At 39.4% G+C, this 25,135-nt stretch overlaps 2 protein-coding genes across 5 annotated transcripts in view; one reads left to right on the top strand and one right to left on the bottom strand.

Annotated features, from left to right (window-relative positions):
• The window catches only part of PSIP1 (PC4 and SFRS1 interacting protein 1), a 38,304-nt gene extending 32,820 nt beyond the window's left edge, over positions 1-5,484 (bottom strand). Inside the window, exons 1-3 of one of the 2 annotated variants that reach the window (XM_032095890.1) lie at positions 5,407-5,484; positions 4,744-4,930; positions 3,728-3,804 (exon numbers count right to left, since the gene is read on the bottom strand). In XM_032095890.1, the coding sequence (XP_031951781.1) occupies positions 3,728-3,804; positions 4,744-4,815 (149 nt within the window). In that variant the 5' untranslated portion in view covers positions 4,816-4,930; positions 5,407-5,484. Of the gene's footprint in view, positions 1-3,727; positions 3,805-4,743; positions 4,931-5,377 lie in introns of both variants that reach the window. The other variant, XM_032095891.1, reaches the window with a different exon arrangement.
• A 2,922-nt stretch (positions 5,485-8,406) lies between these two features.
• The window catches only part of CCDC171 (coiled-coil domain containing 171), a 157,972-nt gene continuing 141,243 nt past the window's right edge, over positions 8,407-25,135 (top strand). For all 3 annotated transcript variants that reach the window (XM_032095779.1, XM_032095778.1, XM_032095782.1), the window contains exons 1-5: positions 8,407-8,573; positions 11,517-11,659; positions 17,133-17,265; positions 19,202-19,376; positions 20,488-20,669. In XM_032095779.1, coding sequence (XP_031951670.1) covers positions 11,613-11,659; positions 17,133-17,265; positions 19,202-19,376; positions 20,488-20,669 — 537 coding nt within the window. In that variant the 5' untranslated portion in view covers positions 8,407-8,573; positions 11,517-11,612. The remainder of the gene's footprint in view (positions 8,574-11,516; positions 11,660-17,132; positions 17,266-19,201; positions 19,377-20,487; positions 20,670-25,135) is intronic.

The raw sequence follows: 25,135 nt of genomic DNA, 5'->3' as shown, positions 1-25,135 counted from the left end.
TTGGATGTGAAAAAACACCACCTGAATACACTAACTGCCCCCATCTTTTCAAGAATGCTACATAAATATGTAATTAATTCAGCATTCAGTAGTTTTTCAGGGTCTGACAACAGGACCTCACAACTTGATTTATGAAATTTAAACAATAAAGATTTTCTTATTTTAAGCTTCTCCCCCAGTCATTTTCTTGATGAAGTAAACATGATTATTGTTTTATTTTTAAGATACTTTTGGAACAGTCTTGATGCTGCCTGTATATCTCTTCCAGACAAACAAAAACCACTCCTATCCCTACTGCAACCTGTCAAACTAAAGCTTTTACCTACTAGCTTTCCTCATATGAAAAAGTCACAGTATTCACTATTAGCATCTCCAAGTTAAGACTTGGGGAAACGAGATACCATGTTACTGAGAACCAATATTATGGTTTACGCTGAAGAACATCAAAGACTATTTCATTTCTGCTCTACCTTCATGGCCTTTCACAGTTAGGATTTCACTGTACCAATGTATATGCTGCTAACAGAGAAAGACCACACTTCAGTTGTACAGTCTCAGTTTCAATCCATGCCTTGACATGACCGTGTTATTACAAATATATTACATCCAACTATTTGAAAAGTTGCAGATACTTGCTTTCTAAAGTACCAGCTCATGGTAAAGTTGAATAGATACTTCTAAGCTCCACACCACCATTTCCTTCATTATCCTTAAAAAAAAGCAGCTACTTCAGACTTACACTCTACTAAAAGGAGGGGGAAAAAACCCACAGCATCTCATAGAAAGCTTAAGCATCTTCTACTCCAGCAATAAATACTCATTTGTGTGCACCAAGTATTAAATAAGCCATTGTCAGATTAGACTGGAAATCACCTACCTCTTGGCAAGAGATAGTTAGAGAGGATTCAGCCAGTGTGGGAAACATGCACCTGGCAAAGCGTATTTACACAAGCCAAAAGGATGGGGAGGGAGAAAGAGCAATTGGAAGAGACAAAACCAGGAAAAACATTGCCTCTTTTCTTGCCTATTCTCTGAAAGAACGCATTTTTCCAGAGTCTCTAAGCCTTGGCCCCTATTGTCAGGCATTGAAAAACACCAGAAAACAGCTACTGTGAAATAGTTATGAGGCTTACTAGGCTCCTGCAGTTTAAACCCCATGTACCAAAAAAGAAAAAAAGAACAAGAAAAACTGAATGAAAAGAGAATACACTAATACATAAAGTCCAGAAATTAGAGTTCAGTGTGACCTGTTTGTCTGTGACCAAACAAAATTTGTACCGGTATGACCTACTGCCACAACATATCCAAACAAAGTGCTTACTAAAACAGTAGCCATTTATTACTCTCCCCACATAGTAACATGTTCAGTTGGGGTTTTTTTTACAAAACTTAAGAGAAAACAAAAAACTGCAAAGTACAGGTTAATACTTATTTACAGTAATTTCATAAACAGAGTATTATTTCTAGAAGCCAAGTAAGAATTATTCCCAAGCCAGTCTTGCTTTCCTTTTCTGCATGGTTCCTTTTTCCTGCTGTAAACATCCACATAGCCCCAAAACATCATCCTTCACACAGGACTTTTTAGCGTGATAAACTGATTATGTGGGTTTTCAGAGTTGCCAGTACTTACAGTAAGACAGACTGCACACATACAGCCTACTAAAATGCTGAAGGTACAGTGTTTAACTTTGCACAGATGTGTAAGTCTTAACTGTGAGAAGCATGGCACAGAACAAGTTTACCAAATTTATTTTAATTCCCATGGAAAAAAAATGCAAGGAATTGTTAACTCTACATAATTCCTGATGGATCACTGAAGTCACTATTTACAAATAAAAACCTAAACAAAATTACATGCCAAGGAACATCAGTCTCCTTTGTCACCTGATCTGTTCCTTACTACTGTTATTCACAGGTATCTGCTGTAAGGAATATGTAAGGCCAAGAATTAAAAAAGTTTTCTCTGTTACCACTCTACAGAACTTAAGATAAGCAGCACATTTAAAAAACACCAGGAGACACATGGGTCATGGAACACCCTGTACATTGCAATGTGTGTGAAACAGAGGCAGGAAGTTTCTCTTGAATTCTGTGGATTTCTGAAATGTAGTAACCTAGAGCCTAACAAAAACCAGATGGCAGCAAAACTTTATTTTGTAACTACATCGGAGTGAGGAACAGACATTTCAAGTTACTCATGCAAAGTATGAAAAAGCCCCCAGTCACCAAACCTTTCACACCCAAACATCTCTTAGGAGCCCTAAGCTAAATCTGAAGCAGTACATAAAACTTCTTAAAACTTGCACAGGTATTCTTAAAGCTTTAGGTAAGAAGTTATTTCTATCTCCCTTACATTCAACATGCACTCCTGAACTCACTTACAACCACACAAAACCCCAGTGCAATCCAGAATGACACACACTTCACCAATGGCAGAACCAAAGCTGTATTGCACTGCAGCTGCCAAAGAGAAAGTTCAGTTGTGTGAAAAAATTTAAGAAAAAAAAGGTAACCTAACATATTTAAAATCATAATTAAAACAATGGACAAGACAAACCTTGTAACCTTGAATCGAATTCCAGGAACTCTCCTTTATCCACGAAATTACACACACACAAAAACCTCAACCAAACTAAAAAAATTTAGTCACTGAAAGATTTATTGAAAGATGAGATCAGCTAAAAAAAAAATACATGGGCCAAGTACATAGAAATCTTTTTCATCACAGAAATCACTTTAAAAAAAAAAATAGTAGTAACGAGTAATGTCAAGAGTAGAGGAAGCTTGCTCTTTAATTCAACAGGGCAACGTATCTTGTCTGAGCAAGGCTTACTAAAAGATAGGTGCAAAGTACCAGATTAAAGCAATTTCAATAGGGTTAATAAGATAAAAAAAAGCAATGTCTTTCCACAACACGTGAGAAGTGGAGAACTTGTGCACACAACTTCAATCTGCCATTTTATTAGGAAAAACAGAGTAATTAAAAGCACACCAATATAGGTTTTAATTGCTTGGGCTTCTTTTAACAACGCCAACAACAAATGGAGCACTGAATCTGATGATGTCTTAAATCTACAGTAACCAAATCAGTCATGCTATAAAGTAACAGTCATTTTCAGAAAGACAGAACTGCATACACCCCAGAATATTTTCTATTAAATTCAGCAGTGGAAGATATACAGTCTCTCAAAGCAAATACTGTATCACTGCAAAACATTGCTCAAAGTATCCAAAGATCAGTAGTTTGCAGATCGATAGGTATGAAGCTAACTTCACTTCCTCATCTCTCTCCAGATCTCATAAAAACAACACCGTTCCCAACCCAAAACTTCACCAGAAAAAAAAAAAAACCGCAACAAAAACAACGGCGGTACATGTTTCTCAAATTTTGCCTATTTCACGTTCTTTGAGAATACAGTATTGAGAATTTTGAGGATATACGGCCTATAATTAAAACTCATTACAGAAAAAAGTAAAACCAGTCAGCCGCACCATTGTGGGTACAATTTTTTTCCTTCTGATGAGCAAAGCGTACGTGTTATGGTCTACCATTCACCTGAACAGCTTAAGCAAATGTTAGAGAAGCACATCTTGATAAAAGAGATCAATTTAGGAAGATGTGCTAATAAATACAATAGGGTGAAATACACTACATTCAGAGAAGATAACTTTTTGTCACAGCATTTTAGAATGAAAAGAATACAACACTGAAATATAAAGGACTTACGTCTCATGGGTGCCAAAAAAGAAAATAGGCATTTTATTCATAGGAGGTTTAACTGCCCCATCAGGAACTTCATCCACCTAAGAAAAACAGACTATTATAATTCAAATCAAATAACAATCAAGAACAGTTTAGGGGGAAATATGTAAAAGTTAAGCATTAAAATGGGAATAAAAATAGCTACAGAGAAGTAAAGGAGGTATTGAGATCTCTTTTGAACAGTATGTAAAAAAAATACACCAGAATGAAAACCAGTATTATCAACAATAGAAAATTACAACACTTTCAGTTTACAGCAATACTTTTCACATGATGACTTTTTTTAAAAAGAGAGATTATCATGTGTTACAGGTGAAAGGCACAATTCAATTTTGTTCACATACTGCCCGTCCTTAAGCAAAAGCAACAGCAACACTTTGGACCATTATGCTGACCTGATAACTTGTGGAAGCCCAAATCTGAAGTACTACCAAAAGAATAACAAACTTTAAAAGAAGACCAATTCGTAAGTCAGCATCTTAGCTAAATACCTTTCTACATCCATTCCCACATCCCACAAATGACCTACAGCAGTCCCAGAACTTGGCATGCCTCTTCTACGGGAGCACAGAGAACACAAAAAAAGACTGGACACGCTATCCTATTTATCAGAAAGCACAGTAGACATAGCCCACTTAGGAGGAATCCTGCCATAAATTCGTGTTTTTCTTTTGCCAAAAAAGAGCAGTTACTAGGGGACACTATTTTTGTACAGCTCCAGGGGCCTGCACTGCTCCAGTGTCACGCTACCATACAGCAGTCTTGATTCCGTAAAGCCGCGTTACACAAATTAGGACGAGTAATGACTGCTTGAGAGGGCTACTTGTTACGGATTTGCAATGTGACTGCAAAGCCGCTTCTACCCCCGCGAGCTCAGCCGTGCCCTCCCTCATAGGAGGCGACGCAGAAAGCGCCGCTCAACACAGGTGTGTGAGCACACCCCGCAGAGAACGAGGCAGGGGGAGGAGGGGGAGCCTTACCCTGGCTGGCCAATGAGGGTAACCTTTCATCTTGGCGAAGATCAAGTCTCCGGGTTTGAAATCTCGGCTCATGTTTTCTTACCGACGTGACGCCCTGTTGCCGCCAGGCGGGCCGTGCTGAAAGAAGGAAGGGCTCTGCGCTTCCAGCAACCACCGAGGCACTGCCAGGCACACGAGGAGCCGCTCACTGCCGGGATAATCACACCAGGCCGGGGGAGCATAGAAAAGGGCACACAAGAGGGCACGTCAGCAAGGGCGGGCGGCCCCTGGCTGGGGCGCGCTGCGCCGTGCCCGCTGTTCACCTCTACAGAGAGACCCCCTGGGCACTCCGCAGCCCCAGCCCCCGCCTGCGGGCAGGGCCAGGCCACCCCCGGCTAGGAGAGCCGCCCGCCGCCTTGTCCCCATCTCGCCCGTCCCCGACCGGCCACTCGCCCCCTCACGCACACGAGCACGACGGCGCGAGAGCGCTGCGGGGGGTGGGGGGAAGGAGGGGGCGCGCGGAAAAGAAACTCCGCCTGCCCTCCTCTCCTTCCTCCATCCCTTTTTTTGCGCGCTATCTATTTCGCCCCCGTCGCCCCCCTTTCTCTCTCTCTCCCCGCAGCTCGCCCGCTCGCCCGCCCACCCGCCACTTCACCAGCGGCGCTGCAGCTCCCCGCTACCAACCGAGCTAGCGACCGGCCCGCCGCCCGCCGCGGGAAATACGGCCGCGCCGCCTCCTCCCGCCAGCAGGCCGGTACCACCAGGCAGGCCGCACCGGGGCGGCGGGGGAGCTCCGGCGTGCCGGCGGGGACTCGGCGCGCCCCGCCGTAAGACAGACGGCTCGGCTCCCGCCTCCACGCCTGAGGGAACTCAGGCAGCCACGAGAGACAAGAGCCCGCCGGACCCGAGGCAGGCTTGGAGAAAGGAATGGGGAAAGCCTCGTTCACTCCTTCTCCCCACAGTCGTAAAAGTGGTTCGTTCCTCCTCCGGTGGGGGCGGGGCGGCCGCGGCGCCGCTGGGGGAGCGGAGGAGGCCGAGAAAGAAGAAAAGAGCAGGAGGAGCAGCCGCTGCAGCGGCGCCGCTGTGAGACCGCCCCCGGCCGCGGCGGGAGCGGAGCTGAGGCCAGCCACGTATACGGGCGAATGGGCCCTGCCCAGCCACTGACAGGCTGGCGTGGTTAATGATCGCCATCCTCCTTCGCAAACCGGGCGGGTGCGACTGTCTCACGGGTCTCTTTGTGTGTGTCATGCCCCCGCGAGCTCTGTTAGAGAGCCGTCCCCTTCCCGGGCGTCTCATCCCGTGTTGCTGCCGGCCCCAAAGCTGTCCGTGTTGCTCGGGTACTCCTCAGCCACTTGCTTGATGTCTTGACTTCCCCCAGCATCCAACAATCCACGGTTTTCTTAAGTCTGTAATAGAGTCCTTACCTGTTACTTAGTCGCCATTAACTCCTGGGTTTGGTGGAGGTTTTCTTTGGTTTGGTGGTTGGTTTTGTTTTTTAACTAGAACTGCTACTAATTTAGACTTTATGTTACTCCCCTTGTCCTCTCCACATATGTTCTCTCCAGGCTTGTTTACCAACCCGTATTAAACTTCCTTCTCACCTAGCATTTCAAGCCACTGTGCCCTCCTCTCCTGTTTGTGTCAGCTGATCTCCTTGCTGAGTGCATCAGCCACTGCCAGCCTCCCCACAAATACCTTTCTTCAAAGAGAAGACCTCAAAACCAGATATAAACCCACGAACTTCTTTCTTACAGCTTGCCTGTCGTATCTAATTCGAGTTCTGCATCAAAAAGTAGCCCCTCAGCTCTCTGTGGCTTTAGTCCTATGCGATGGCCCCACACAGTACCACCTGCAAGTCATTTGTATACTTTGTCTGTGCCATACAATGGAGGCCCAAACCAGTAGAAAGCTGTAAGAGTATTGGCACAAAAAATTACTCCTTACACTGTTTGCTAGGGGCAGACCCCTAGCCACTTGTGCTCAAGTTCTTGGTGTGTGGGCTGATGCGCAAGTTTTCCAGGTCAGTTTTCTGCCAGCTACCCTCTGTGCTACTGGAACATAAAGGCGAGTCCTTGTGAGAAGAATCATCTTACCACTTTCAGTTTTGATACTGAAACTCAAGTCAGGCCCAAAACACCCACTGCAGTTGCCACAGAGCAAGTTGTGATTTGTTCTAGGCTCTCTCCTCCTTAAATGCAAAATGTTGCTTTATAAATGTTAACTGTAAAAACTTCACACCATCTGTGTTAAGCAAGAACAAACTGCAATTTTCTGATGGCTTAAATATGTCAAATTTGTTTGATTTTCTTGGAGGTGGCAAAGCTCATATCCCTGGCACCAACTTTCTCATAAAAAATAGAAAATCGTTGATATATTAAAATATATTTCTTCCTATGTAAAAATGAATGGCCATTTGGGGCAAAAGTCCCAATTCCTGGTGGTATTTAATTTAAAAGATATAGATGCACCACTTAGGGACATGGTTTAGTGGTGGTTGTGGCAGTGCTGGGTTAATGGTAGGACTCAATGACCTTAGAGGTCTTTTCCAACCTTAATAATTCTATGGTTCTGTATAAGAGATGTATTTTTCAGTATGGGAGGAAGGAAAGGTATTTGTTTGACTACATGCACGCAGCAACAGTATTGTATCTAAAGTAATTTTTGTGAATCAATGTGAAAAACAGTGTGTGGGACATTTTGGGCAGATAAGCTAGTATTACTGGTTCAGAATCTTCCAAGTTTTTATACTGCCAAAACCTATCAGATCATTCAAACATGATGTTAAGTCTGTTTCCTTTCATATGATCACATAATTTAAATTTTTGCATTAGTTAAGGCCATTTTTCATCATAGTAATTTTTGACTACTTATCAGACAACAGCAGAGAGGATGTCCCCTTCAATCTGTATTTTTATCAAAAAAACCCCAACCATGCTGTTATTAAAAGAACTGCAACATGATGAAATCTATTTTTGTGAACCTGGGCAAAGAACTTATTTAGTTTGGCACAAGACATTTAGAATAACTGCATGATGGAGAAGCAGAAAAACCATAGGTAAAAGCCAATTATACAAATCAAGACAGAAATTAGAAATTAAGTTTTGAGTCTTTACCTTAGAGGGTGAAAATATTATGGAGCTTTTTTTTTTTTTTTTCTTTTAATTAAAACTTCAATTTGTACCTTGAAGGATATTTCACTGACATGTTACTACTATTATCCACTTTCCTAGGATATTGTAGGGTGGATTTTATTCACTCAGTCTTTTATGCTGTTGTTGTTTGACATCATACATGTTTACATGTGGGTCTTGAAATCTCTCAGTTGAGATGTTTCGAAGAACATTTCCCTTTGTGCAGTGAGGCGAACAGAAGGGGAATGATAACTTTGTTACCAGTCTCCCTCATCCACCCTGCTGTGATTTTTGTCCCATGGTCTTTCAAGATCATTTACCTGTTTGTTTCTCATGATCATCTGAGTGAAAGATGTGCTGCCCCGAATTTGAGGACATCCACATCTCAATCTGGCTCTCACGCCAGTCGGTCATTTTAATTTCCTACACGCCTGTTACATTTCTGGAATTCAGAATCCCTAACCCGTGTCTGTGCGGGCCGTGTGGGAGGTGTGGGCGGCGGCGCTGCCGGACCGCCCGCCGATGACGTCCGGCCGCTGCCGGAAGTTGCCGTTGGGACGAGGTTCCGCGCGCCGCCGCGCCCATCCCGGCGGGAGCTGGAAACCGCGCCGCGCTTCCCGGCGGCCGCGCTCGCTCGGCTGCCCGGAGCGGCCTCGGGGTGCTGCTGCTGCTGCTGCTGGAGCTCTGTTCTGACGTTGTTCTCCCAGCCCTTCCTGCCAGGTAAAGCGCCAAAGCCGCCGGCGCGGCGTGCGCTCAACCACGGGGCCAGCGGAGCAAAGGGATGCTGCTGCTTTGGTCTTTGGCTTGCTTAAAATTTTTCAGCCTGCATTAGTGAAAACCCACTCGCTAGTCGAAACAACTGCTGGTGAGCTTTTATAGGTTGCAACACAGATGTGGTAGTTCCGCCTGTCTTTGTGTGTTTTAAATTAGTACATCTTGGTTAGAATTAATTTGCTGGAAGGGACCTTAGAGATCCTCCAGTTCCGTTCTTTTGCCGTGGGCGGGGACACTTCCCACTAAACCAGGTTGCGCAGAGCTGGTCTCCAACACTTCCAGGGATGGGGCAACCTGTTCCAGTACCTCACCACCCTCACAATAAAGAATTTCTTCCTATCTCCAGTCTAAATCAATGGCCTTCATAAAGTTAGTTAAGCACATTCAGTAGTTCGTGAGGAGAATATGACACAAGTTTTGTAGGTGACATCCATCGAATGTTTTGCCTCCTCAAGCAAAAACTTAACTGTTTTGTTTAATCGTGGGGCTCTTATGAGCCACTCCATGCCTGAATTTTTTTTCCGAATTAAAATAGCGTGCTTTTGGAGTGTATCCATTTGTGTGCTAGTAAACTATGGATGTGTATCTTAGAGAGAAATGTGGCATATTCCAAATCATTAGCATTCCCAGAAAACAGTCATTAGGTATTCCCCGCCCCTCCCCCCCCAAGTAATTAAAAGACTTAAAAGTAATTTCAGAAGGTTCTAAAACTTCAAAGTGGTGTGGATATATCAGAGGAGATTTTGCTTATGTTTTGAGACAGATTTTTTTTCCTGCTGAAGCTATTTGTTGGATAGTGATTATGAATTCTTCTGGAGGAAAAAAAAAGAGACTTCTGAGAAAATTTTAGTTGCACCACTTTTTTTTTTTCTACTATTCAGATTTTGGTATAAAGCGAAATATATGTTTTGGCAATAAATATTAAGAAAAGGGTGGTATGAAAAACTAGTTTCTTAGTGTTCAGAGCTATGTCTCAATGTGAAAATTTGGCACAATTGATAGAGGTATAGTTTCCCATACCAGGCTACCTCTTTTTTTTTTTTTTTTAATCCAAGCAATTAATCTTTGTTGAGTACAGTACTACAAGTAGTCTGTCAAGATTTTCTTCTCTCATGTAAAGTTAAAGTTTTCAGTGTGCAAGGCGCCAATAATTTAATGGAACTAAATATGTCCTTAGAAATTATACTACTGTCCATACTTTAAAAATGAAGTTTTCAACTGTTTTCTCATTTGAGATGGAAAGAAAGCTGTGTTGTTTTTTCTAGGTGTGTGAGTGATTGTTGCATGGTAATTATTGGGTTTTGAGTCTTATGAACACATACACCAAGGTGAATTCTCATGGATAGACGTTAAAAATCACAAAGGATACATCTAGCTATTCTTTATTAATATACTGCTTTTATGTAAAAGCAAAACAAACAAACAAAAAAACCCCGAATCACAAACTCAGTGTTTTTAAAAGTAAGGGTTCTTTTTCTACATTTTCTGTTAAAATTATAGATTGAAGCATGAATGCATTTTTTTCTTCTCCATATTTTTAGTGCAGGTTATTAGCAACTGGAATGAATAAAATCATCATTTTATTAATATATTACACCAAGTGCTGCCATTGAGCACCACAATATAAAAAAAGGCATTAAAGTATTAGCAAAAGGAGGGCCACAAGGTTGGTGAAATGTCTGGAGGTGAAAGCCTTATGAGGAATGTCTGTGGTCACTTGGTCTGTTCAGCCTGGAGGAGACTGAGAGGAGACCTCATTGTGATCTACAGGGGGAAGTGGAGGGGCAGGTACTGATCCTTTATCTCTGGTGACCAGGGACAGGACTTGAGGGAATGGCATGAAACTGAGTCAGGAAAGTTTAGGTTGGATGTCAGGAAAAGACTCTTACCCCAGAGGGTGGTTGAACACTGAACAGGCTCCCCAGGGAAGTGGTCACAGCACCAGCCTGACAGAGTCCAAGAAGCGTTTGGACAATGCTCTTGGGCACATTGTGTGACTCTTGGGGTGTCTTGTGCAGGGACAGGGGTTGGACTCAATGATTCTAATGGATGCCTTCCAACTCAGCATGTTCTATGATTCTGTAAACATGTGGCTGCAAGCCAGGGATGGTAAAGATGGAGTCCAGGCTAGTGTCCCGTTTTAGACTTTAATATGAATGTCCATCTGCTATCATGTTCAAAAATAAACCTTTATGGGTCATTACTATTGACTGTTGAATACAACTGATGTTTCATGTTACCTTGCTTTAATTAATGGAAAGAGATCATTAATGAGTTTGTACTTCAACTTGAAGTAAATAATGGATTTCTTTAAGGTCTGCATTATAAATATATTGTCTGTATTGATTTCTTTTTTATTGTAACACTAGTGATTTTTTTCTAAAAGTGAGTGGAGTTATAGTTCAATTTAATATTCCTCCTGTATAGTCCTAAATATTACTGTTTTATCTAATATAATAAAAATATGTTCAAATAGATTATTCTAGGTTTATGAAACACTTGGAAAACTTGCTATGTTAAAGGCTGTTATCAGACAGTACATGCAATCATAGTATACACATTTATCTTCAATAGAATTATTTTGAAGAGAAATGGAGTTTGTAATAGTCTTATGAGATAGAGGATCAATGTATGCAAACAAAATAGTTTTATTGATATTCAGAAAACCTTGGCAGGGGCTATTCTGCTATGTTACTATATATTTATATATTAATCTACAGTTTTTAAGCTTAGGAGACTAGAAGTACAATTCTCAGAGTTGACTAAAACTGTAAAATTGTAGTTGGTAATTGTTCACATAGTAGTAACAGTTTTCTAATTGCTTGTGAGTATTAACAAATGATTCTTTCAGTATGCTGCCAATTAAACTAAAGCATGTCTCTGTTACAGATTTTAATCATCTTGGGAGCTTGTCAAGTAAACGTATATACAGTCAACAATTCATTCTCCAGAGTTTATAGACTTAAAATCTACCTATTGGACATCATGAGTTCATCCTCTCCAGTCAACTACTCTGTAACAGAAGCTAGAAGGTGAGCTTCGTTTCTGTATTTTTAAGTCTAGTAATACAGTTCCTGATTTTGTGGTTTATTTTCTAGATCCCTGAAATTACGTAATTCAGACTGAAGAAGAACCAGATATGCTGTGATATATGCAAACTAGGCCATGTCAATACAGTTATTAGATCCTAGAATTACAGAATAGCTAGGGTTGGAACAGGCTTCAAAGATCATTGAATTCCAACTGCCTGCTCTGGACAGGGACACCTTTCACTAGACCAGATTGCTCAGAGCCCCATTCACCTTGGCTTTGAGCTGACTGTCAGGAATGGGGCATCCATAGCTTTTCTGGGCAACCTGTTCCAGTGTCTTACCACTCCCACAGTAAAGGATTTTTCTAATATCTAATCCAAACCTACTCTCCTTCTGTTTAAAGCCATTCTCTCTTGTCCTGTCACTACATGCTCATGTAAAAAGTCTCTCTCCATCTTTCTTGTAGGCTCCCTTCAGGTACTGGAAGGCCACAGTTAAGTCACCCTGAAGCCTTCCCTTCTCCAGGCTGTACAATCCCAATTCTCTCAGCCTTTCTTTGTAGGAAAGGTGCTCTATCCCTCTAATCAACTTCTTGGCCCTCCTGTGGACTCACTCCAACAGGTCCATGTCCCCCTGTGCTGGGGACCCCAGAGCTGGATGCAGCACTGCAGGTGGGGTCTCACCAGAGCAGAGCAGAGGGGCAGAATCCCCTCCCTGGCCCTGCTGCCCACGCTGCTTTGGATGCAGCCCAGGACACATTTGGCTTTCTGGACTGCCAGGGCACATTGCTGGGTCATGTCCTACCTCTCCTCCACCAGCACGCCTAAGTCCTTCTTGGCAGGGCTGCTCTCCATCTGTTCATCCCCCAGCCTGGGCTGACACCAGGGGTTGCCCTGACCCAGGTGCAGCACCTTGCACTTGGTCTTGTTAAGCCTCCTGAGATTCCCATGGGTCCACTTCTCAAGCTTGTTCAGTTGTAGGGGACTGTGTCAAAGGCTTTACAGAAGCCCAGATAAGTGCCATCTGTAGCCCTTCCTTTGTCCACTAATGTTGACATGTTATCAGATGATAAATTGTCTACACCTGGTGAGCTAACACAATGCTTGTTCTCCTAAAACCACTGACCTGTGGAACTGCACAATGCCCATTGTGTAAGAAGGAGAACTGTAAGTTCACCAGCCCCAGTGCCCTGCCAGCTTGACTCTGTAACATTGCTGTCCCTGACCACTATGGACTACCAGAGAGACCCCCAGGACAGAAGAACACATGCGTAAAGGAGAGGGAAAATATATTAATGGTAGCAGGGAAATGATTATCATATGCATGTTTATTCTGGGATGATCAATGAATTTGTATGTAAAATACAGTAAATAAACAGAAACTTTCCGATTTTAGAAGGAGCTACCCCCTTGTGCATCTGGCTGTATAAAGAATGCCTGCTTCTTAATGCTACCTTGGTGTTAAGGAGTTTTTTATTTTACCAGATTTTTGGTAGCAGTCACTCCATCATTACAGGTGTGCATACTGGCCATCTGATGTGCAAAAATTCTCACACAGGCATAGGAAACATGGCAGAGGTAGTTTCTGTCTCCATTTAGGAGCAATGACGTGGACTTCCAGAAGGGTTTTCTGCAATAGCTATGGAGGTAGAGGTTGGCTATTAGTCTTGCACATGGCTCTTCTTTTTGTTAACCTGATACATGTTTGATCTTTGGCACAATTAAAGTAAACTTTAATTCATCCTGTTTATCTTAACTGTGAGAACTATTTGTCACTATTTAACATCTGATTGTAAAAAACTGCCGGTTGTATAGGAGTAGCAAAATGCCATGAGTAGGTACTTTGGTCAGGAAGTCAGGCTGCAGACTACTTCAACTGCAGAAGTTTAGCATAATTGCACTGCTACATAGTAAATGAAAGAAAGTTTCTCTGATACAAAATTACAGTTTCAGCCAAATACTGAAGGAAAGCTAGTGAAAACTGTTTCTCTGCAATGTTCTTTGTTGACTGTGATTAGCTGACTTGTGACGTGAATGTGAATTTTTGAGTGTTTGGTGATGTAGAACTCAAAATCTATTTCACCTGCTCATACGCTTTCTTAAATAGTCTTAAGGTACTACCAAAAATGATGTCTTAGATAAAAGGTCTAGTTGCTAAAATACATATTTTAATTCAAAACCAATGATCAATGAACTATGAATATGTGAAAATGGAAGTGCAAAGCAGTCTCTGAATTCCTTAGACTGCAAATCATACATGATTTGAAACTTTCCAGGGATTTTGTGTGATTTTGTGACTTAAGCTTCCAAGAACTTCATGCTTGTAGCACTTCTACTTGTAAATGAATATGGAAAGAAGACTCTTCTTCAGTAGGTATGAAGCTTTCACAAAGCACTGCATGTGCTGATGTCACTGTGATGATTAAAGAAAATATCACAGAAATAAAGTGGTTAATTAAGGGTAATCCCTATTTTGTTTGAAGATGTTTAAGTAGACAAATAAAATAATGAAGAGGTAACATAATAATATTCCATCAGTTTTGTTGTCAGTGTTTTTTTAGTTGCTGATGTGGTTCTATAATAAGAACAAAAATAGGCTTTTCTGCTTTATAAGTTTTTACTATTAATATTGTAAGTTTAGGAGCTGTGCATAGGAAGTTACTTTTAATGCTTTTTTTCTCCCAGTACTTACTGTTATGCTGTTCATCTTAATGCTCTTATGGACATCTTTCATTTCTATAACATTCCTAATTTGCTATGACTTGTGGTGTCACGTAACTTGTTTGTGGTGCTGTTTTTTCCCCCTACTGGTCCAGTTAAGCACATAGTTTTAATTTTTCTCTGAGTGAGTTTTAGTGTGCATGTATCTTCAGTGTACTCTTTTTTTTTTTTTTGCTGGGTAATTAATAGAAGAGTTGAAAGGAAAACCTTTTTTTAAAGCTGATTGCCATAAAAACCAAGGTAGTTTGCTTAAAGATTTGAAGGTGTTTCTTTTTAATTACTATTCAAAAAGTAGTTGTTCCCTTGCTTTCATTCCATGTGCTCTCCTTACAAGAAGTATTAAATATCAGGCTTAGTAAGCAGAATGACCTCTCCACTGCCCACAAACTATCAAAATGGTTACCCTTTTCTTAATCCTTGCTCTTTGCATTAGTCCTCCTTAGCTTTCAGTTTGAGTCCTGTTTTTTCCCCTAACCTCTGCTTTGTTAACTTTGGTGCCACCAAGTTTTTGGCTGTCTTTAATTGAGATAGATGCTTCTTTTACCATCTTTGAATAAGACTACTTGCTTTCTTTCATCTCTCTTTTCCCTAGCCATGGGAAAACAAAGGTCTTCCAAACCTATTATATGATGTCCGCAAACAACCTTTTATACAGTTTACAGGTGCTCTTGATGCTGAATTCATTCTTGCCTTTTTTTCTTTTATATATTTTCTGTATTCTTTACACATATATTTGTAGCTCTGTAGCCCATCATAGTATTCGTAGCTAGCATTTTATCTACTCTATTAGACAGAAAGACAAAATAAATTCCCCAGCGGCTCCAAGCTGGGGGTCCAAGGTTAGAATCTTGGGGAAGCCAAGGTTGAAACTAGCTCTCCAAGACACATTTTCATAAACAAAGTTTAACTCCTATCTAAAAGAGGGGGAATTCAAAGAGGGTTGAACAGGGGGGATTTACCTCACCACTTATGTCTTCAATTGGGGATTTTTGTCAGATATGCTAATTTGCTAATCGTATAAAGATTGTATATGTGAATTGTGCACCTAAGGATCCTTACAAAGATAACCCCTTTTTATCATCTAACTGTGCCTGGCTCATAATTTTAGGACCAGCGAAAAGGCATCAGTCTCACTGTTCAGATTCCTCTTACTTCCTCCATGACTTACCACTCTATCTTCTTACTGCATTAGCTAAGAGTTGCTTAAAATAATGGTATTTTACTTACCTCGTTGCTGATTGTTTTGCCCTTTGAGATGTGTTGGTTCCTCTGGGTGTGGGTCTCGTAGTAAATACTGAAAGCTAGTAATGTGCCACTGGTTTTCTTGCAGTACATACAGGTTTTAATGATCCTTATCTCCTACATTTATTAAAAATATAAAATGTGTTAAGTGCATGGCACTCTGTGGAACAATTACTGATGGCATACAATTATTCTGATCACACAGATGAAGTCCATCTTGTTTTTAAATGAAGATTTGACAGAATTTATTAAATTATAAAATATCTGTAGGCTGCATGTAAAAACCTGAAATTTCATCATTTGTTGTTATTAATGTCTTTAAAGGCTACATTTAATCTAGAATACTGTCCCCCTTGTTGATGACATTTGTGCTAGTCACTTATTTGAGAAAACACATATCATAAGATAAATGTTCTTGTTGTAAAAAATATTAATGGTGCTTGTACATAAATCTAGGAGTAAGGTGGTAATTTTTTATATTTAGAAAAACCCAGTATACTGGATTTTAATTATACTATTCTTTCTGTAATTAATACTTAAGACTTTATGTAGACTAAGGTAAGCTATTTTAGTATTTTCAGCTCTGCATGAAATTACGCCATTTTTTTGTTTAATTTAATCATGGTTTTTTTTACAGTTTAATTTATATTAGTGGCCCTGACAACTTTCACTTTTGTGTGGAGCAACTGGTTATTACAACTATACTTACACAGTTTTAACAATTTGAAAAATGACTTGTGTCAAATAATGTGAACACTGATTTTCAGTTCCGGAAATAAGAGTTTTCCAGTTTGAAGTTATAATAATTGATTGTAAGATAATTAAGCTAGTTGATTAAATATGTGTTTCTATACTAGTTTTTCACTCTCTACATTAAAACTTGTTTTGATTATTTTGATATTGCTTGTGATGCTCAGAGGCGAATCCTGTTACTTGCCAAGTAGATTTTCTTTTGGCTGAAAAAATAATAGAAATAAGATAACAATATTTTAAAGGAGTAGACCTTTAGTTTGTATTTTGTTTGTGATCAATTGTTTGTCTGTAGTTTAGATGTATATATCTTTGAAAACAAAATATGAAGAATGAGGTTTATTCCACATGTATGAGTTCATTTTATGACAGTGATGTTTTTGAGACAGTAATCCATGTTAAAAAATGAGCCTTACTGCAGAGACAAACAGAAACTTGCTAGTCATTTTAATGTATGTTATTGGAATGATGTTTTTTGGCGTCCTGGAAGTTTACTGGATCCATAATAAAAATAATGAAACATAATTAAAAACTTATGTGCTTAAATTGACTTAGGGAAATTCGAAGTGCATATCTGATTTAAGTTCCTGCTGCTACATCTCTCATAGTTTACATAAGCAACAGTAGCATGACAACTGCATGGCATAATTTTACTTAAGTGAGTATATAGAGCTTTGCGTCCACAATCTGATAATTGAAATAAGGGATGATTAAAACTTAAAAGGAATGCTTATGATTTTTAAAGCAACAATATTTTGCAGCTTACGTAATGTGGAATGTGAGTTGCTACAGAAGAGCAATGAATTGGAGTTGGATGCCGTTTTAGATCTGAGATGGAAACTTCTTCAAGCTAAAAAAGAAAATTTGGACTTAACTATTCAACACAATCAAGAAGTAAGGACTTCTTTTTTATTTGCCTTACTTTATACTTGGAATAAATTAATCTTGTTTCATTGAAACAATACTCTCACATGGTGGATCAAAAGCTGGAAAATATCAAGGAAGGTATCACTGTACAGACCTCTCATACCCGTTCATAGGTACTGTTAGCGCCTCTTGTCATTGTCAATAGTTAAAGGTGCGGTAGGTATCTTCAGCACTTCAGAACAGCAAAATGCAGAAGAATCTTGTGCATCCCCAGCTCAGTCTAAGAGATCGTTTGTTTGGTTTTTTGTTTTATTCCAGATAATTCCAGGGATCAATTTTTTTCGATCACACCACAGTTAATAAGCCAGTGGGAAAATAACGATTTAACTGAAGCACAGGAGCAAGTCATTGTGGGAGAAGCAGGCATCTCTTAATTTGAGAGACAATAAATGGATATGGAACAACAAACTAGATTTATTGGCTGTATTTAGCCAAAAAAAGATGAATGAGCACCCACATCAACTGCTCCGGGCAGACTGCTAATACCGTCCCTGCCCAGCTCCATGGGGTCCTGCGTGCCCCCACAGATGCACGGGCGGGTTCAGTGCTACAGTCGGTAGCAAAGAGTCCAGAAGGGCATTTGGGTGCGTTCCGCCAGGAGCATTCATTGCCGCTACACTGTCGAAGGTTACAGAGGCAAATACAAACATGAGCCCAGAACTCACAGTTTTATGCGGGGCTGGGGCAAAGGCGGGACTTGGGAACGGGGTCCGGTGGGGAAGCTCAGGGGGAGTGAGGAGGAGGTAGAGGCTGACAGCCAACCGGGGAATCCAAACTGGGATAGATTAACAGAACAGAGCAATGCATCCTGGGAGAAGCCTTTTTGGTCACCCTAACAAGAAGTGGTTCTTGTGTTACTCGGGACTTGTCTTACTGAAACTCTCTGTCTCTTGTGATGTATGTTCACCGCCCACCACAGACTGCTTAGAGCAGAATTGCTACCTATAGTAGTAAAACTACTTCTTCAGCGGCATAGTTTAAACCAGATTATCAACTGCCAGATTGGCATTTTAGCAAATGTGGGAAGTGTGCCTAGCAGCAATATGCTGAAACTGATTACAACTCAGCACCTACCTTTTCCTGTGTTTGTTAATGGGAAAACTGATATTCAAACTAAAGAAAAGATTAATTGAATGTATTTTTGATGCTACTTCATTTCAATACTAGTTTGCTACAACAGTATCAAGGAAATCCTTTGTAAAGCGGGTGATTTCCCATGCATGAAGTTCTCATTAACAAGAATTTTGCGACTTTGTAGATGTTCTGAAGGAATATGTATTTTACTTTCCACCTTCCTGTGTTGAAATATCTTTACTTTGATTTTCTGAATCCAGTTTTTGGCAGGAAATATTGTTTCTCAGCCTGTATAAGATCCCTTTTGGAAGCGTTTTCTATTCTTAGTTTGTTGTGTGTTAGCATTAATAGCATCTGTTTGACTACTGAGCATTATTGGGCTGAATTTTATGCTCGTATGTATATTTGTGAATTATTAGATGTCTAATAGTCTAGTATCCCAACATGATCGTTTTTCTGAGTGCTACCAGAAAACTGTCTGTGGAATATAATGTTTCTCTTGTGGCATTTTTTCCTCTGAGGTGCAGGAAGATGACAGTAATATATGGTTAGTTTTTTTAAGGTGGTGTATTTTTGGAAAAATAGAGGGGTATGTTTAAGGTAGATGAAATTAATCTAGGAAAAGGATCAGTTTGCACAAACCAGTGAAGTATCAAATTGTGCATAAACGTGCATTTGCAAGATTGTATTTCAAATTCAAATGGAATAAGATAGCAGTTGTGAATGTGATTCCAAGTATCTTTTAAAAATGTTCTGTAGGTGTCTTTCTGTAACATGTTGCACTTTTTCAAGGGAACGTTGTTGGCAGTTCTGTGAAATTTTTTTCTAGGTGTCCAACTATGAAAACCAGATAATCAAATTACGGTCGCAATTTGAGAGAGGAGAGGCTGTTCGACAAGGTCTGGAGTACAAACTGGCAGTTGCCAGAAAAGGTGCCCATCTGAAAATGCGTACTGCAGAAGAAGAGTTAACTGATGCAAAAAACAAACTTGTGGAACTGCAAGGTAGGTTTCAAAGAAGTAAGGATGGAATAAAGGCTAAGTCTGTTTCATGTCAGTAAGGTAAGTGAGAAGTGGGGACTTAACTAAATTTTCTAGTTACTGCTGTTTTTCTTGAATCTCTCTTAGGTTTCTGGTCTCTTATCCATTTTTAGCTTTTGAAAACTCCTAAGAGTTCACAAAACTCTTACTGTCTCACGTGTGAATTAAAACTAACTGGCTGTCTGACAGTCCTTTCCTATCATTGTGTCCACTGATTCTCTGTGTCATCTTAATGTGTTCTCTTCATTTCATTCTTTTCTGACTAGGAAGAAATGTCAGAAATCTGGGATGAATTTGAAATAAAAATCTGTTGAAAAGTGCTGATGACTTAAGTGCCAATGCAGCTAGTTGTAGTCAGTAAAATGAAAAGCCATTGTAAAGTATTTTCTCCTGTAAAGCTGCTTACAGATTAGGAAGACTTCCATGGCATTTAAGCTTTCACAGAAGAGTGTATACAGTGTTCCCCATCTCAGGTCATTTGTGGGCTGAAGATTTAAATCTGTTAAGGACCAGTTAATTTTCCTTGGAAAAGCTAGATCTTTGCTTGGTAGCCCAACCTGTCTTAGGTTTGTTGATACTCTCTTTCATGGAACAGGTGCCTATCTTTACAGTCATTTAAACTGAGCTCAAATTTAATTGATACAGACTAATATCTATATCAAAAATGACATTTGGAAATAAACTGGCAAAATGTAGAAATCTGAAAATAAGTCTTCCATTCTATAAAGATGTCATTTCACAGAATCATAGAAAATGCTGATTTGGAAGGGACCCACAAAGAGTTATCTCAAGTTTTTATTCTTTTCCAAGAGAAAAAAGTGTTTTAATTTTTAAAAATCTCTCAACCATTCCTATGTTCTTTTGGGAAACATGCAATAGGAGCATAAAATTTTCTAGTTTCTTCTTAGTGAAGATGGTGCTCTCCAGTGCTGGAATGTGAATGTTGCAGTGTTCCACAGAGTATCACAATATACAGAAGAACTGATGATTATTGTGTGTTTGGGGTTTTTTTTCTGGATATGTTTTGCTGTACTACTTGTTTTTTTTTTTCTTTCTCTTTTTCTTTAAACAATAGTATTCAATGAAAACCTTCAGCAGAAAGTGACAGAGACTGAGAAAACATTTCACAATGCTCAACAGAAGTGGGAAGAAGAACAGCAAAGACTTGCAAAGGCGAAGGATGATATCAGCAGAATTTATAACAATGAATATGTATTCCTTCTTAAGGAAAGAAACCAAGTAGAAACGATTTTACTGGTATGGTGTATTAATAGTTGGAAAGTTGCATGAGATAATGGCTGGAACTTTCTTAGTGTGAAGTGTATAGTGGGTTGAGGTCTTTCTGATTTAGGAAAAATTCCCCAAGAAGCTAAATGCTGCAGAGTGTTTCTGAAGAAGGTAGCCTTATAAAGTTACACTTGGTGTGTCACAGTCTTTCTTGCTTTGATAAAATGTGTTGTGGCTGATTTTGATGGTAAATGCCTAAATCAAGTTACCAGTGCACAGTCCATTTGCACTGTCATGCAATACAGAGTAAAATCAGGGGCACCTCACACCCACTGATTCCATTTCCCTGTTACTTCCCCGAGTCTGACATCCAATAGCCTGTGACTATGAAAATAGTTTGTGTAATATGAAGACCACATACTTTCAGCGAACCTGAACAGTGATAATAGGATTTCCAGCTGTGCATTGTACATGTGTATCGTGTGAATAATTCACTCCATACCACATATGAAAAATAAGCATTGTTGGAAATTCTGCCATTTGGTTAGATAAAAATCACCTAATACTCAAGAGATGGTCTTGTAATCTGTTTTAGAGTGTGGGGTTTTGTTCTTTAGTAATTGTATTTCCTGATTTATACTGATGTTTATATATCCTTCGGGTATCAAATGTGTAAAAAATAATAAAAGTATAAGCTTGTTTTTACACTTTTTTTAGGCAGTCAAGCTATTCAAAACTGAAATATGTTTTGAAGAAATAATGTAGCATTATGGTGTGGAAGTGCTGAGTGAACATACCTAACTTTTACTTGCTCCACAGGGACACAAACAATTACACCACTGTACTTCAATTAGACTTTAATCTTTTTAAATGTCAAGTTACATATGTTGTATCTTAGCTATGTGAGAATACCATTTTGAGGAAAAACAAGAATGTATTCAGCTGTATATACTCCATTTTACGTATTCTTCGTAAAATGGACTGTATGCAGAGACTCTGTTAAGGCTGATAGACATTTGCATTGCATGATGTACACAGAGAACAGATTGCTGCTAAAAGATTAACTTTTTAATATATTTTCTTCCTTTATAGTCCCTTTTAAGATGTGACAAACTTGTCTCAGTTGAGATGGGCATTGGTCAAGCGGTAGAAAATTTTCTGATTGCTTTCTTCCCATCCTGTCAGCTCCAAGCCTGAGACAGTACCAAACAGTCTTCCAAAATGACACTAAACAATCCTTGCCTGGCAGCTTGATAGCTGAGTTCTGACAGCAAACATACCTGTTTGTTTACAACCAGTAACTGTTGTACTATGTTACGGTGCTATTGGTCAGATTCTATATGGCACGTGTAGGAACAGCTCTCAAAAGAAACAGGGCAGAGACAATCCCTTAATTATGTAAATTGCAAAGCTACTGTGTACTGACTCTTCAGCTGTTTGAAGGCAAGATCTGGAAGGAATGGTGCAATAATGACACCTCTAGTAGAAATCAGGTAGTATGTGGATAAATAGTGTTTCTGTGCATGGACTGCAAAAGGAGTTGCTCTGTGTTGCTTGTCTTAATTACCAGGAGACCTGATGGTGGAAAAGGATCCCACTGATTTGAATTTTCTCTGAATGAAGGGTAAAAAGGAAATTCCCCCTCAGTAATTTTGTGGATATGTTGAACAGTACTTTGAGAGACTAATTGAGAGAACTGTAAAGGAATAGTTTAGGAAAAGAAAAAGAAAGAGAAGGTTTCAGAGAAAAATATGTGAGCTCTTTGACAGGTGGTACCCTGAGGTCCTTCTCAAACCAACAGAAACATGAGTCAGTTTTCTTTCAAAGTCAATGCTTAAAAAACTAGGGTTAGGTTTAGGCTATGAGGAAACTTAGACACAGTTTTCTTTTTAAGTTGCTGGGTAAAGCAGGCTAAGAGTGGAGCTTTGGCTCTGTGTTCTGGCTAACAGTAGACTGAGTTATGTTGGGAAGGGTTTGGAATGGACTTGTCATCTTTTGTATAAAGTGTTCAGAAGTACATTCAGTGCGTTTAATACTGTATGAAAAGCACGATGTTTTAAGAAGTTTTCTGTACTCTTGGAAGTGGCGTTTATTCTCAGATCAAAAGGAACAGTGGATTGCTTGGGTCGTTGTGTTCTCTGTCAATGTGTGTTTATTCAGAAGTGGAAGGTGGTTTGTAGAAGCAGGAGTTTTGTTGGAAGAGTGTACTAAAGCTATATAATTGTTCACTCCTGAACTAAATGTGATTCACTACTAGATGCCAACTCCTAGTGTGCTTTGAATAGTAAAATTTTCAAATTTAGTTCAATTTTCCTGCTTTGCTGTTGTAGTGTTCCTTTGCCCATCACCCTAGTTATAGTCATACATAGTTACAAAATTCTGGGAAATAGAAAATACATACATAAATGTTAAAGCTGGACTTGACTATGTTGTTGTTTGAAAGCTTAACTGATTTAACTTGGCATATAAATGTCAGATGGGTCTCGGTTTGTTAATTAAAACTTCAAATGTGTTCCAGTCTTTTGTGTTGTGTATTTACAGTCCTGTTTTAAATAATTTATAGTTACTTTGAGTTATGAGATGAAAGCTAAATAAAATGGTCTTAATACGTACATAGAAGCAAGATTCTAAGCATGTATGGCCAATGCTGGTTCCAAAACTGCACTTCATGAACTACAAGTCTGAACTTGGCTATGAAAATGCTGAGGTAGTCATAGAAATGAAGTCAGTTTAATCTACTAAAATGTGTCTCTATGATATGGAGGAAAAGTAATCCTCTCTGCTTTCTAACAGAGAAAGGTTTGTACTGCGCTGTATTGAGTGTGCTTAGCATAGTGTTTGGTGCATGGTGAAAGATGTTGGAGTTCAATAGTAAGTGCAATAGCATCATCTTGTGGTCAGTCAGAAATATAGTATTTGTTCACAGAAGCGCTGTTTTTCCTTAGACTATTGGCGAATTGTGTTGTTTATACACACTTTAAACCATCCAACCAGCCATGTTTTTTATAAGCAAATATGTACAGTCAGTGTGTATATGACATGTAGATACACATGTATATATAGAGGTTTTTTTTAGCATGGTGAAGTATGTTTCTTTCTGAACCTTCTAAGTGCAGGTAACTGCTGGAACAGTCTCACACAGTCATACCATGTCTGAAAAGTTCAGAGACTTCAAGGTTCTGAAAGTCATGTTGACTTGTTTAACATGCTTGATGTATTACTCATGTCAGTTTTTGTCTGCTAGTGTTAACTACATTTCCAGCATGAAATATTTTGAAGTAGTATTTTTCCAGAAAATGATCTATTACTGATTTCATATGCAGTTTTCACAGCTCACTTTTGTTGATATGTGGAAGATAAATCTGAAGAGTAATATTTTTGTATCTTTGCAATATGGAGAAGATGAGAGTAGTTGTAAATTTGAGTAAAAATATTTTTTTTACCATGCTGATGGGAAGAAACCTCTTCATTGTCTTAGTATTACAGGAAAAGTTAGAGGATTACATTAAATTTAATCCATATCCAGGTAGACTGTTTTTGCAGTATTTTGGTTTACTGAGGTTCCTATTTTTCAGTTCACTTGTTTCACAGGCATGCTCCTTGTTACCTTTTCAGAGAAGGCCAAAAAATTGTGCCATAGTGCCTCTTCATGAAAAAAGAGACAATAAATTAAAATTTTCAGTTACTAATTGATAATAATGGAGTGGCGCTAGGTGTTAGTAAGAGAGTCATGAATCCCTATTGTCATGCTTAAGTGGCCAAAACTTTCTACCTTCAGTCATTAATAACTTCTAAAATTTATTTTCCGAACTTCGGAAAAGACTCGTATTTCTTTGACCTTCATGTATAAACATGGTTCTGTCAAATTTCAATCTTCTGAAGGATCATTCTTTATGAATAATTCATTTCTTTTCCTTCTTCTCCCTGCTCTGCAGATGCCTTATGATTAGTAATCTTCAGGAAAAAGATTATGTGATGTAAGAGTAATAGCAGAATTTATAGACCAACTGGTTTATTTTCACAAAATGTCTCTTGCCATGATAACTGATAGGAATAAATGAGCAGGAGGACTTACGGTAATCTTTCTGTGTTTTGCACTGGAAGTAATTGGCTCTCCAAAGGTCCTCCAGCTAAGTCACTGGATTTGTAGCTTGTTTCTGATACTAGTTATGGAAAAGCTTACTCCTGTCCACTAGACCAAAGCTATTCTTTTTTGAGGCTTCTGGAATCTCCAGCTTAAATATGCACTAGGCTACTGGGGGCTCATTATTTGGCTACTTTCCACCATGTCTGGTGTGGCATGAATGAGGATTTTGTGTTAGTGACTCCATAGAGCTGCTGAGTCCAATAGTGTTAGTAATTACACCAACCTGTAGCTTGGTTCAACTTCCGAAAGCAGAAATTGTGGTGGGGAACAGTTTAGTTATTTTATCTTTATGAGAACTTCATAGTTCATGTAGCTAATTTTTAAATTCAGTTTCTAGACAGAAAAGTCC

This window comes from Corvus moneduloides, chromosome Z, assembly GCF_009650955.1.
Source record: "Corvus moneduloides isolate bCorMon1 chromosome Z, bCorMon1.pri, whole genome shotgun sequence".
NCBI lineage: Eukaryota > Metazoa > Chordata > Aves > Passeriformes > Corvidae > Corvus > Corvus moneduloides.
The sequence above is the reverse complement of the archived record's forward strand: the minus strand, read 5'-3'. Positions and strand labels throughout refer to the sequence as shown.